A 12450-nucleotide genomic window follows, 5' to 3' on the forward strand; every position below is an offset into this window, starting at 1 on the left:
GGGGGTAGCGCCGTCCCCTTCGGTCCTGCGTGTCCCCTCCGCCGTGTCCCGTCTCCTCCCCTCCGTCCGTCCCGCGTGTCCCCAGCGGGGCGCCGCGGCGTGCGATCCCGGCCGGAGCCGGCGAGATCGCGGCCCGGCCCCGGCTGGCAGCGGTTCGGGGGCGGGGGGGGGGGGGGGCCCGGGCCCCGCCGTCGGGATGGATCGGACCGGTACCGTGAGGCTGCGGGGCCTCCACGCCTGATACCGGGACGTCTGGGAGCCGTGCAGCGGGACGCCGGTACCGGTACATCTCCAGTCCCACCGGGGGTACCCCCCCCCCCCCCGCCCCGGGCTCTGCTCCCCGCCCGCTCTCGCCGGGTCCCTTCGCTCCGCCGGGGTGCTGTGACCATCCCCGGGGCGCACAGGTTGCGGCCGGAGGCTCTTCCCGCCCTGCGCATCCCCCCCAATTCCCCGTCACGCTCCCCGCAGGGCGCTGGCCATGGAGCCGGGCACCATCGACAACCTGTCCATCCTGTACCAGAGCTCCGACTTCATCGTGGTCAACAAGCACTGGGACATCCGCATCGACAGCAAGATGTGGTACGAGACGCTGACCCTGCAGAGCCAGCTCAAGTACCGCTTCCCCGAGCTGGCCGACCCCGACACCTACTACGGCTTCAGGTGAGCGGCCGGGGACCGAAACGGGTTCTGCCCTGCCGGGGACGCTGCCCGAGCACCCGGGGATGCTCCTCTGCCTCCCGTCTCCTCCCCAGGTTCTGCCACCAGCTCGACTTCTCCACCAGCGGGGCCCTGTGCGTCGCGCTCAACAAAGCGGCGGCGGGAAGCGCCTACAAGTGTTTTAAAGACCGACTGGTGACCAAAGCCTATCTCGCCCTGGTAAGCCCACCCCGCAAGGTCTTGCTTCTGGACGTAGCTTCTGAGTTTGCAAAACTGCAGCTTGGCCTCTGCTGCTTGTCGTCCCGGTGCCGGCGAGGAGCGAGTGCCAGGGCTCGGTTTGCAAACCGGCTTTCTGCCCTGCAGGTCAGGGGCCACGTCAGCCAGAGCCGAATGACGATCCGCTACGCCATAGGGAAGAACACCACCGAGGGCATGACCCACATGATGTGCATCGACGGGACAGAGGGTGAGCGGCTCCTGCACCCTGCCCTGTGCTGCCCGGACCACCCAGGCTGCGCCGAAGGGAGCTGACCCCCACCTCTGGATCTGATTGCAGGTTGTGAAAATCCCAAGCCTTGCCAGTCGGAGCTGATCGTGCTGGAGCATGGGTCCTACAGCGGAGACCCTGTAACCAAAGTGCTGTTGCAGCCGCTGACAGGTTGGAGCTCGGGGCCGGGGCAGTGCGGGTGCGGGGGGCTGCTGAGGATGGACAGACAGGCAGCAGAGGTGCTGCAGCGGGACCTGGGCTTGCAGCCCTGGACCTTGCTTGCAGCACGGTGGCACAGTAAAAAACAAAGCCTAGAAAGGGCTGAGCGGTGCCGAGCGCCGCACTCAGCTCATGGAGGACTCAGGTTCTCAGACTGGGGGGGACAAATGTCATTTGGTGCGTCGTCATCTCACACCGCTGTGCCTTTGAGGAGGGGTTCACGGATAACCTGCGTCCCTGATTCCTCTGCTCCCGCTCTCCCCTTAGGGCGGACTCATCAGCTCCGGGTTCACTGCAGCGCCATCGGCCACCCCATCGTGGGGGACTTCACCTACAGCCACAAGAAGGACAGCAGTCCCTATAGGATGATGCTCCACGCATACTACCTGCGCATCCCCACCGGCAAGGAGCTTATCGAGGTCTGCGCGCCTGACCCCTTTGTCACCGCAATGGACAGCAACTGGGTGCCCCACCACGTCACTCACCGGCTGGATGAAATCATCCAAGAGCTGAAGGACAAGGTGATGCGGAAGGAGGAAGAGGAGGAGGAGGAGAGCCGGGAAGCCGTGCTTGGTGGCAGAGGAGATGAGGCACCGAGCGAAGCCAAGAGCCTGGAGACAGAGGAGCAGCGAGCCCGGTGCGAGCAGTGGTTGGCCGAGTGGGCTTTGGAGTGAGCACAAACCACGTCTCTGCATTTCCAGCCCAATGCTCCATTTTTGTCCCAGCGGGTCCCCACGGAGCCCAGCGCTGACTCCACATCTGCGCTTTCTGTATGCCATGGCTTCCCTCACTTCTGGGGCTGGGATTAGGCAGATTTTAGCAGCGATTAGGATGGGTTTGGTTTTTAACATACACATCATCCATCTGGCCAGCCACTGGATGCCCCTTTCCTAATTCTGGGCCTCAGCAGCAGAGTCAGTGTGTCACCTACCAGCTTAGAGTGACCCCAAAGCTTTACATCCCTGTCCCGGGGCTCAGACACAGCTGGGGCAGCACGGACGATGCCTTTGCCATGAGCGTGATGGACGTATCCGCAAACCCTCAGTGCTCGGATGCTAAAATGCAGCCCAGCAAAGGGAGGGGAGAACATGCCGGGTACAGCTTCGGTGTCCCGTGTCCCCAGTTCCCTTCGCTCCAGCCTGCTGCACTCACTGGCACACGCATTGTGTGGGAGGTGGGAGATCAGGAGGCTGAAATGCAGCCTGGGGGCACCGACAGCCCCCCCAGTCCAGGGGCAGCCCCGGGTGTTTTGCCCGTGGAGCTGTGCTGTGCGATGGGCGCAGGAGAGGTCCCTGCCTGCCACCGAGGACGTGCTGCCTGCCCGTCCCTGCCCACACGCTTTCCTTCTTGCCCCAGCCCACGGGTGGTTTTTTTTTAAAGGTTGTTGAAGGTGAGCGAGTTGATAGGAATGGATTTTAAACTTTTTTCAAATTTCTATGAGAAGAAGCTAGTCTTTTAGCAGTTCTGAAATACGGGTGGTCTCGGAAATGAGTGTATTTTTAGTACGTTTGTGGTCAGAGAGCCAGCAGCCCAAAGCTTTTTTAATAGATCTTATTATACCTTCTATTAGCATTGCCTTTTCCTAGTGCCCACTTTTATCCTGGGTGTGGATGTAACCCCTGCTGAGACAGCTCAGAAAACACAAGCCCCTTTCTGCTTTACCCAAACGAGGGGGAATAAGTTTCATGTTTTGGTCCCACCGCGTGGCTCCTCTGGTTGCTGCGGGGCTGTCGGCACCGGAGGGTGCTGGGGGCAGGTCCTTCGGGTGGGCAGTTTGGGAGGGCTCTGGAGCAGTGAGAGCAGCCAAGGAAATGGTTGAAGCCAAAAGAAAGGCTGAGGACTGATGCGAAGAGTGGGAAGGAGCTCGGCTCTCATGCTGGTGCTGAACTTTGCAAGATACCAAGAAGAGTTTCTCTGGAAATGCTCTTGCTTTGCTGGTCGGTGGTGTGCCGCTTCTCTCTCTCCTTCCCACCCTGCTTGTCCTCTGCAGCCCTTAGAGGACATTTAGGAAACGAAGAGAGCAGGGCAGCTGGAGTGGGCTGGGGAGGGACAGAGCTGGCTGGAGCCCGTTGCATACAGAGCACCGGTCCCCGGGGTATTCGGCACCATCAGCACGTGCCCAGAGTTACTGTCATCCCACAAACCCCGTCCCATTTAAAATGCACCTGACAGTGGTTTCACGCAACTAATATTCCATCCCTGAGGGGGAATAAAACGACACAGCCCTCTCCTCACGGCTGAAAGCACCATGCAGGTCACCAAAACCCTGCGGGGTATCGCATCGCCCAGCCCTTGTGTCCCCGGGTGCCGGTGGGTACCAGCTCACCGTGCCACGGCACGCCGCCGGGCAGGAGGTGGCTGTCACCTTGATTTTGTGGCTTGGCACAAAGTGCTGCTGTCCGCTGCGGGATGGGGACTGGTGCACAGCTGGCGGCTCTGCCCGCACCAGCCCTGGGCACCGAGCGGGGACCGCGATGGCTCATGAACCCGAGGGCTCGGGGGGAGGTTTGGGGGAGCAGAAGAGCTGTCTCCTTCTTCCCAGGTCCCGTCCCTGCCTGTCCCATCTCCCAGGAGTGGCCAGGGAGGGGAAAGGCACCCACAGGCGGTTCCTGAAGCTGTAAATTAAAGCCATGAACCTGTTTGCCAAAGAATGAACGTGGGTGACGTGCGCGGGAGGTCCTGAAAAGTTACGGGTGAGATTTATAGCATCAGGGGTGGGACGCAGCCTTCCTTTCGGCAGGTCTTGGTGTGGGAGCGGTCCCCGCTGTGTGACGGGGGACATGGCCGGGACGAGGCTGCGGTCACTGGGGGTGGTACGTGGGGACACACCAGTGCCCACGCACGAGGGGACGCTGATGGACCGTCAGTGCTGGGGGGCTGGCACCCAGTGCTCACCCCACCATCGAGGAGCCCCTGCACCCTGCACCACCCATCAGCCTTCGTGCATTGCACTTTTACCAAGCATTGCAGGAACCAGAGAAAAATACCTGTTTTCCTTACCCTGCGGAGAGGTGTTTTCCAGGCGCCCTTCCCCGGCTCCCCTCGCGCACCACGTCCAGTCCGTCTCTGCCGTCACTGCCACGGGGCCATTTGCTGCATCATCTGTGAATCCACTCGTGCATTTGGACCGGGGCGGGTTGTGATCGGGTACGTGTCTCGTGACGTTCTGTACGGCTTGCGATAACCTTTATTTCTTGTTGCACATTACCGTAATAAACCATTACCTACATACCGCACAGTTCACCCTCTGGTCTCTCAATCCACACGCGTTGCTGCGGTGTGGCTGGTGTGGTGCCAGGGGCTTCCAGGAATGAGCCCAGACCGGCACAGCAGGACTGGCCCCAGGGCTCCAGCCCAGCCAACCTGTTGCGTGAGCACCGGCACTCATCCTCACCCTGCTGAAATCTCCCTGGCTGAAACCACTGGGATTATTTACCCAAAAGCCCTCTTGGATTTAGTAATTCTCACACCGATGACCAAGGATGCCCGAGGTGGCTGGGGCAGATGCCACTGTCCCGGTCCTTCCCCTGCCTGTCCCTGCCCGCTGCTCGCCCTGACCGACACCAGCAGCTGGGATTGTCCCGAACCAAATAACGGAGGCGGAAGAAAAACTCCTAATTTCAAAACACTGCAGCTCTCCTCGCCAAGGAGGTGAGGGAGCAGCCCTGGGGCTGCTGGTGTTTAGGGGGTGCATAGGGAAAGCTGCCGCCACACATGATTTCTATATAACTCTTGCACATCAACGGTCATGCCTCGGGTTGGAGCAGCTGGAAAAGCGAATGAAGACCCAAAGGAATTATTTGCAGTCTTCAAGTTGTGAGACTTTTATGATTATAAACCTGGCAAGGACGGAGAAGCGGCTGGTTAAGAGGAGGGGAGATGCCGTGTGCTTCCTTGCCTCCGGCAGCAGCACCACCCACCACCGACCCGCCGAGGTCCCTGCGGGAAGGGGCTTCGGCAGATGCTTCCCAGCACGTCAGGTTTGGGGTGGATGCTCCCGTACCCACTCTTCCACAGCCCCTGGGGTTGTTCCGGGGCCGGTTTTAAGCTCCACAGGGACACGGTGGACGCGGTGACCCGCAAAGGGGCCCCAAATTTGCCCCTGCCCTCCCGCTCCAGCCACCTCTGGCTGGCAAGCCCGGGGCAGGGGCCGCGTCCCATCGGCAGCCTCGTAGCAAACGAGTTTCTGTAATTTTACCACTCCAACAAAAAGCTGTTTTTACAGCAAAGCCTTCCAAAATAGAAACCAGAAACACCCGCGGGCGTTGACTAAGCCCTGGTGCTGCAGGACCGGTTGCTCGGTGGGGGACGGCAATGGGGACACCAGCCAGGAGCACCGGGGGATGGCAAACCCCGCTCAGTGCTGTGCCGACAGGTCCAGGGACCCTTCGCCAAGGCTGATGCCCCCAAACCCGGCCGAGCGGGTGGTGCAGCCGGGTGGCCGACTGCTCTCACCCTTCCCTTTGCTCGGGATAAATGCACGGATAACGTTTGCTGCCACACAGCATCAGGCTCCTTGGAAAGGCTTCGCTTCCTTTCTTTTTGGTTTCCTTCTTCATAGCACATGCTGGAAGGCGTTTCAGAGCGGGATCAGAAATTGCAGGGAGAAAGCTATAAAAAATTGTCCATGGTCAAGGCAAAAAGGACGGGCACAAGGGGAGGACCTCCCGGAGGGGTGCTGAGCCCATCATCAAGGACTTGTCTGTTCTGCACCCCAGTTGTCCTATAAAATATACCCCTGAATGGCTCAAAGGTTTTTCACTAACTGGGAGGACCTTTGTCTCCATCAGGAGCACAGAAATCACTAAACCAGAGGATTTACCTCATTTGCCCCAAAGTTCAAAGTGACCCTTTACAAAGGAGAAGAAAAAACCCACAAAGCAAAACCAGGACAGGAAGCAGCTTTACAAAACACTGTTGAGAAACTGCCCCGTCACACCCCGTTTTCAGAGCAACATCCCCACCCCGCAGCAGATAAGTGCCGAGCCGTCCCCAGCGCTGCCCATCCCCGGCCATCGCAGGTGGGTGAGCACCTTCCCTGGCTGAGCAGCGCCAAATCCTCATCCCCGAGCCAAATCCCCCCTGGACAGAGAGCAACTCAGCAAGGCCACCGGTGGGATTTAGGGAACAGAATGAGACTTGGCGGAAAAATTACTCGCATCTAGTTTGAAGGGCAATAAGCTAATTGCTCTGGGCAGCCCATCGATGGCATTTCTAGAGCGGGGATGTATTTTCTATCGGTTTCTAGCTGAGGGGTGCAGAGCCGGGTACAGGGGGAGGGCAATGCCTGCTGGTGCTGCTCTACTGGTTTACACTGGATTTCCCCCAGTCTGTGCTGGTGTGGTCCCGTGCGGAGCTGGGGGATGGAGGGGGATCCTGTCCCTGCAGGGCACAGGCAGGAGTGGGGCTGTGGGTGTCAGAGAGGACAAGTTATTGTGGAATTTCTTTTAATAACAGATGGAGAATGAAATTCTGTTTTCTATTGTATAGGATTTAAAATCTCTCCCTTGGTTGCAGGGGGTTTGTGCAGGCACTCACAGAGCACGGGTGAGCACGCAGAGCCGCTGTACTGCCACGGCTCCAGCCCCAGCACCGGACAAGAGAATCGGCTGCGGGCCCCCCCCGGCACCTTCCCCACCCCGGCCGGCAGCCAGCACCGTCCCAGAGCGTGGGACACAGCTCCCCGTTTGCGCTCTCTGCTCGCCTGACCCGCGCCAAGGACGAAGCCCCAGCACAGGCAGCAAGCATGGTGCGGGCAGCCCCGGCCCCAGCAGCCATCACCCTCTGCCTCCGTGAGTTACATCTTGTCCCCCAAAAGCTGACCCTGTCCCAGGAACCCCTTCCACCCCCCGGCAGCAGGGATGCTCCAGCCCACGCTGCTTTTCATTCCCAACCCACTCCCTGCACTCTGCCTCGTGCTCCCGTCAGCATCCGCAGGCAGTGGGAGTTTTTCCTGGCTGCAGCCGTCGCCGCGTTAGAAATCTGCACAGACAGATTTCCAGGGGCAGATTTATCACTTTTTGTCTTCTAAACCTACCCTGAGTCACCCCGGGTTGCCTGGGCTGGTGCAGGCTGCAGGGCAGGACTGGAGCTGCTCGCTGCATAGAGTTCACCAGCATTTACTAAACATTATTCAATTGACAAGAAAAGGCCCTTCCCAGACTTTAAACCTGGAGCTGCTTTAGAACAGCCCCCGACCGCCTGTACATAGTCATGGATGTTTTATAACCCACTCCCGCTTCGTTGCAGGTTTCTCCGCAGACCTCGCGAAAGCAGCAGCGGTGAGTCACCGCCGGCTGCTCCCGTGGCTCCGAATATACCAGGGCTTTGCCGAAACCTCGCAGCTGGTGCCGGGAGCGGCAGAGCTGCCGCGGTTCCCCCAGTCCTCAGCTCCAGGGAGGCAAAGCCATCGCCTCCCCACTGGCCCCCTGTGCAGCCCGTGGTCCTGTCCCTGTCCCATCCCATCCCTTGCTCACCCACTGCCTGGCAGCCTCCCTGCCCTGCTCCTAAACTGAGGGCTGGGACCCTAAACCTGATGGGCACCCAGCCCCCCCAGCTCCAGGGAAGCAGGGACAGACCCGCTGTTGAAGGGTGCCCACTCCTGAGAGCAGTTATGGTGGCTTTTGCCTCCACGCGTAACCCAGAGCAGCCTCAGGGCTGCTGCAGTTTTCAGCTGCCCGCAGCTCGTGGGCAGCAGCTGCTGGTCTGGGCGCGCTGGCCAGGACAGATCCCATTCCACGCTTGATCCCTGGGTTTAAAAACCCTTTTTCCTGTTCTTTGCTGGGGCTGAATGTTCCCCCCATCCTCCTCCCCAGGTTGCCCTGATCATCGGAGCCATCCTGTCTGTCACTGGGCAACATGCTGAGTAAGTATCAGGCCCAGGCGGGGTCTCTGAGAAGCAGAGGGGTCTCGGGGGGCTACAGGCAGTGGGACTGGCGTGGGTGGGTATTGCATTTCTCCCCACATCCATGTCACGGGTGCTGTGACAGATCACTTGGGCTGGAGAGGATTTACAGCCTTGCGCAGCCAGTTCTGGTGCTGGCTCCCAGGCTGGGATTTCAGCTGCATCGGCTTTTGTTGTAGCACAAACACACCAAGAATTTTCTTTCCTTTACGGGGCTGACGCAGATGCAACGGGAGCCTCCCCCGAACCGAAATCCGGGCTCTGCTGGTTTCTCCCTCACCCCAAGCCCAGGGTATGGTGGGCACCTCTGCCACGACCCCGGCCGTGGGGACGGGCACCCTCCTGCCTGCAGGGCACCCTCTTCAGCACCACCTTCAGCATTGGCATTAGGGGACATCTTCATGACATCCCACGTTATTCCTACTTACCCCACGCAGCGTGGTCGGGGCGAAGGGGGATTTCCCAAGGGAATGAGCGGGTTCATCCTCCACGGGGGTGTTGGCGAGCTAAAGTAGATGGTGAAATACGACTGTGCCTCCCCAACGCAGCCTCTCAGCCTCAGTCCTGCAAGGTTTCCAGTGCATCCCAGCCAGCGACCTGCCTGCTGCCGACATCCTCGCGTTTGCCCAGGGATTACAAAACAAAACAGCGGAGCTGAGCGGTGCCCAGGTGGGCAGGGGCAGGAATAGGGGCTGCAAACCTCATGGAGCCCAACGGGGCACGGGGAGCTGGGGGGGTGCCGGGGTGAAGGGGGTCTCGCTGCCTTGGCATTGACAAGACAAACCTCTCTCTGCCCAGCTGTCCTGCCTGGCCAGGCTGCTCGCTGCCAAGAACCTGACGGCCGATTTCGGCAGGTACCCGCCAGACCTACTGCTCTTCTTTGAGTGAGTATCGAGGGTGGCACATGGCTGCGGTTTCGGTGCTGAATCACGCCACGTGGCGTTCGCCGGCGTGGCCCTGGCACACGCTGGGGCACGCAGGAGCTCTGCATGGGGAAGAGTATTACAAAAATCATCCGTGGGCACCTTCAGACCCACACGGGGCGTTTCCAGCCCTGCAGACCCCCTGGCCCCCTCCTCACCCCACTCCTCTCTGGGTAGGAGACCCCCCCCAGCCCCGTGCAACTCGGCAGCTCATTGCTCAGAAGGGAGCAACAGTTTAAAACTACTTTCCCCATGCCCACAAAAAAGCAACACGAAAAATCTCCTGCCTGGACACAACAAGCCCTTCGCCCTGTTCCTCCCTGCCGCGCTGACTCTTGCTCCCTGCAGCTCGGCTGAGGTGCGCGGTGGGACCTGCGGAGATTTTTACGCCCAGGTTTCCCATGGGAACCTGGACCTGCTGCCCAGGGGCTCAGCCCGGCGGACGGGGCTGCTGCGTGGGGCACTGGCCTGCCTGGTGAGTGGGTGCTGAGCCAGAGGCAGCCGGTGTTCCCCCCCCCCAAGCCCTTCGCCAAGGATTTGTACGAGGGCTGGTTTGTGTCTCCCAGGGGGTGAGGAGCAGCCACCTGCGCCCTGAGCAGCTCGGCAGCCTCGGGGCACTGGTGTGCGACATGGAGCCAGAGACCATCACGGCCTCGGATCCCGGAGTCCTGGAGAACCTGAAGCTCTGCTCAGCGCTGACGGGGGCCCAGCGGGATGCCCTCAATGCTGTGCTCCTCGGGGGGGGCACAGTGTACGGGTAAGGAGCCCTCGTCTGCTCTTACGGGGGGTGGGCGACAAGCAGAAGGGATGGCGTAGCCATGAGGATGCTGAGCTGGTCCTTCTCCCGATGGCCACAGGGATCCTTCGAGCTGGGATTTACAGACTCTGCAAAATTTGGGGCCGCTCGTCCCGGCTTTGAACCAGACCACGCTGAGCTTGGTGGCCGAGGTAAGCCCCCTCCTCGAGACCTTGGGGCGAGTTGCGCCCATCAGCCAGGCCAGCCCTGAGGCTGCGGGACTCAGCAGCCTCTGCCCACCCCTGGCAGGCAGCGCGGGAGGCTTTCGGCAGAAGCATCGTGGCTGCGTACGGCAGCCAGGGACGTTCCCAGCGGGAGAAGTCCCTGACCCTCCTCAGGGCCTTCGCAGCAGCATCAGCTTCGTCTCATCCCAGGCTGAAGCGGAGCGCAGACCGTGAGCGTTTCCCTTCACTGCAGCCAGTCTGGACCAGTTCAGAGCTCTTGGGGTGGGGGGGAAATGCCCCCAGGCTGGTCAGCATCTGGGTATCCCCAGGGTAGGGGACAGGACCAGGCAGAAAGCTGTGGGATTCCCATAAAATTAACTGGGGAGATGGGGGAAATGTCCTTACAGCATGCTGGTGTGTTTGCTCTTACCTGGGAGCAGCAATATGGCAGCAGCAGCCGGGAAGGAGCCGAGGAGGGGAGAAAAATCCTGGGCAGGGGCAGCACCTTGGGAGGATGCTGCAAGACCGGAGGATGCTCATGTGGGTGACATGGGAAAGGGTTCACCTTACCGGAGCGTTTTTAATTGCCTTTAATGGGCCTGCAGAAACATCACCAGGTTCTTCAGGAATAACTTTAAGGAATGAAAGCGAATAAGGCATCTTCATAGGTTGGGGACCCAGGGGATGGGATGATGATTCGCAGTCCCGCCCAGCAGGACGGCTTGAGCCGCGTTATTGTGATTCCCTGTTCATTCACCGGGGCTCTTCCGAGGGGCTCCGGGGCCCCGTGGCAGGACCAGGGCCAGGCGGGAAGGGGGGAAACACCATCTGCCTGACATGCCCTCCCTGCCTGCAGGCTGCTTGTCCAAGCCCATCACCGCCAGCACCGTCTCCGACCCCTTCTTACTCATCAGCTACGACACCGCTAAGCAGTTCGACCTGTGCCTGAGCAATGAGGTTTTAAAAGCAAACCTGAAGCCTCTGCTGGAACAGCCGCTCACCGTGGAGTACCTCCGGGTCATGAAAAAAAAGCTGGAGCAGGTGATGGGTGACACAGGGCAGGACCCCCCCGTGCAGCCCCCTGTTAGCGTGGGCACGCTCCAGGATAGGCGAGACCCGCTGCAGGAATGGGCATCACCGGCCACGGGGATGAAGGCACCTGAGCGGGTCCTTTGCACCCATTTCTGCCTTATTTTCCCTTCCCTGACCCTCTTTTCTCCCCCACTGACCTGGCCCTACAGATTTACCCTTCGGAGATCCCGGAGGAGCAGCTGAAGCTGTTGGGGCCACTGTCCCGCCAGTACACGGTGGAGGAGATCAGCCGGTGGCCGGTGACATCCATCAGCACGCTCTCAGCCCTGCTCAACCCCTCGGATGGCAAGTGGGAGACTCCCCAGGTAAACCCGCGGCAGCAGCGGGGGACGGGTGCTGGTGAACCCAAGCTGGGACCGCTCGGTACCCAAGCCGAGCTCGGGGCGAAGGTATTGCCCGAGGGTGGCACAGTGGTTTTACAGTATATGCATTTCTACCGGGAGCATCTTCCTTCCCTGCCTGCATGCAACTGCATGAACTCTGTTTCCCAGATCCAGCAGCTGCTCAGCAGGTACCTGGCCCTGGGGGGCACCTTGACTGGGCCCTTGCTTCAGAAAATCGGTGTGAGAAACCTGTGCAATCTGCAGGAGGAGCAGATCAATCAAATACCTCCAGCGGTAATCAGGTACGCCACTTTTTAGGGATGCTTTTCAGTCCTATGAGGCCCCTGGGATCACAGGGGAAGCAGATGGTGGGATGGCAGACTCCCACCTCCCTTTCGGCTCTGCCCGCTCGCAGGCAGCACGGTGGGATGGCCACGTTCCGCTCCCAGCTCCTGCCTGAGCCACCGGCACCGTGGGCAGGGACAGACCGCTCATCTCCCCCTGCCAACAAAAGGGCTTTAGCTGTGGTTTGGGGTGGTGCCCCCGGCTCTAACCTGTGACCCTCCGTCTCCTCAGGACTGCTGGACAATTAAACATTTCTTCTTGCTCTCAAACCAAGAAGGACCAACTCTACAGAAAAGCCCAGGAGGCCTTTGCTGGCCAGGCTGGCACCACCAAGTCATATTATTGCCAGATTTGGCCGTACCTGGGTAGGTGTTTCATCCTTTGCCCTCCTTCTCATGGCGATGGAGGTTGGGTATCTCTTCCTTGGCCAGGGAGGTTTAGACACACTAGAGACACATCTAGCGGTCTCCAGAACCCCTCCAAAAATGTTGGAAGTGTTTGCACGTGTCTAGGTGTCCCATACACTTTCTTTAAGGGGGA

The 12450-nt window shown here is 60.1% G+C and overlaps 1 protein-coding gene across 1 annotated transcript; it reads left to right on the top strand.

Annotated features, from left to right (window-relative positions):
• The first annotated feature begins 159 nt into the window (after positions 1 to 159).
• RPUSD1 (RNA pseudouridylate synthase domain containing 1) lies at positions 160 to 2685 on the top strand. Its single transcript, XM_010570416.1, has 6 exons — positions 160 to 288; positions 463 to 660; positions 753 to 876; positions 1021 to 1123; positions 1214 to 1315; positions 1631 to 2685. The coding sequence occupies exons 2-6, from the start codon at positions 479 to 481 to the stop codon at positions 2035 to 2037; spliced, it is 918 nt and encodes a 305-aa protein (XP_010568718.1). The 5' UTR covers positions 160 to 288; positions 463 to 478; the 3' UTR covers positions 2038 to 2685.
• Positions 2686 to 12450: the final 9765 nt, after the last annotated feature.

The sequence above is a fragment of the Haliaeetus leucocephalus genome, unplaced genomic scaffold (assembly GCF_000737465.1).
Source record: "Haliaeetus leucocephalus isolate CR32 unplaced genomic scaffold, Haliaeetus_leucocephalus-4.0 Scaffold295, whole genome shotgun sequence".
Lineage (NCBI taxonomy): Eukaryota > Metazoa > Chordata > Aves > Accipitriformes > Accipitridae > Haliaeetus > Haliaeetus leucocephalus.

Bases quoted from the DNA above. Each gene is read 5' to 3' on its own strand.
- RPUSD1 (XM_010570416.1), top strand. From the start codon at position 479: ATGGAGCCGGGCACCATCGACAACCTGTCCATCCTGTACCAGAGCTCC. The intron at 1,124-1,213 runs GTGAGCGGCTCC...ATCTGATTGCAG, and splicing joins GTGCATCGACGGGACAGAGG to GTTGTGAAAATCCCAAGCCT. The intron at 1,316-1,630 runs GTTGGAGCTCGG...CTCTCCCCTTAG, and splicing joins GCTGTTGCAGCCGCTGACAG to GGCGGACTCATCAGCTCCGG.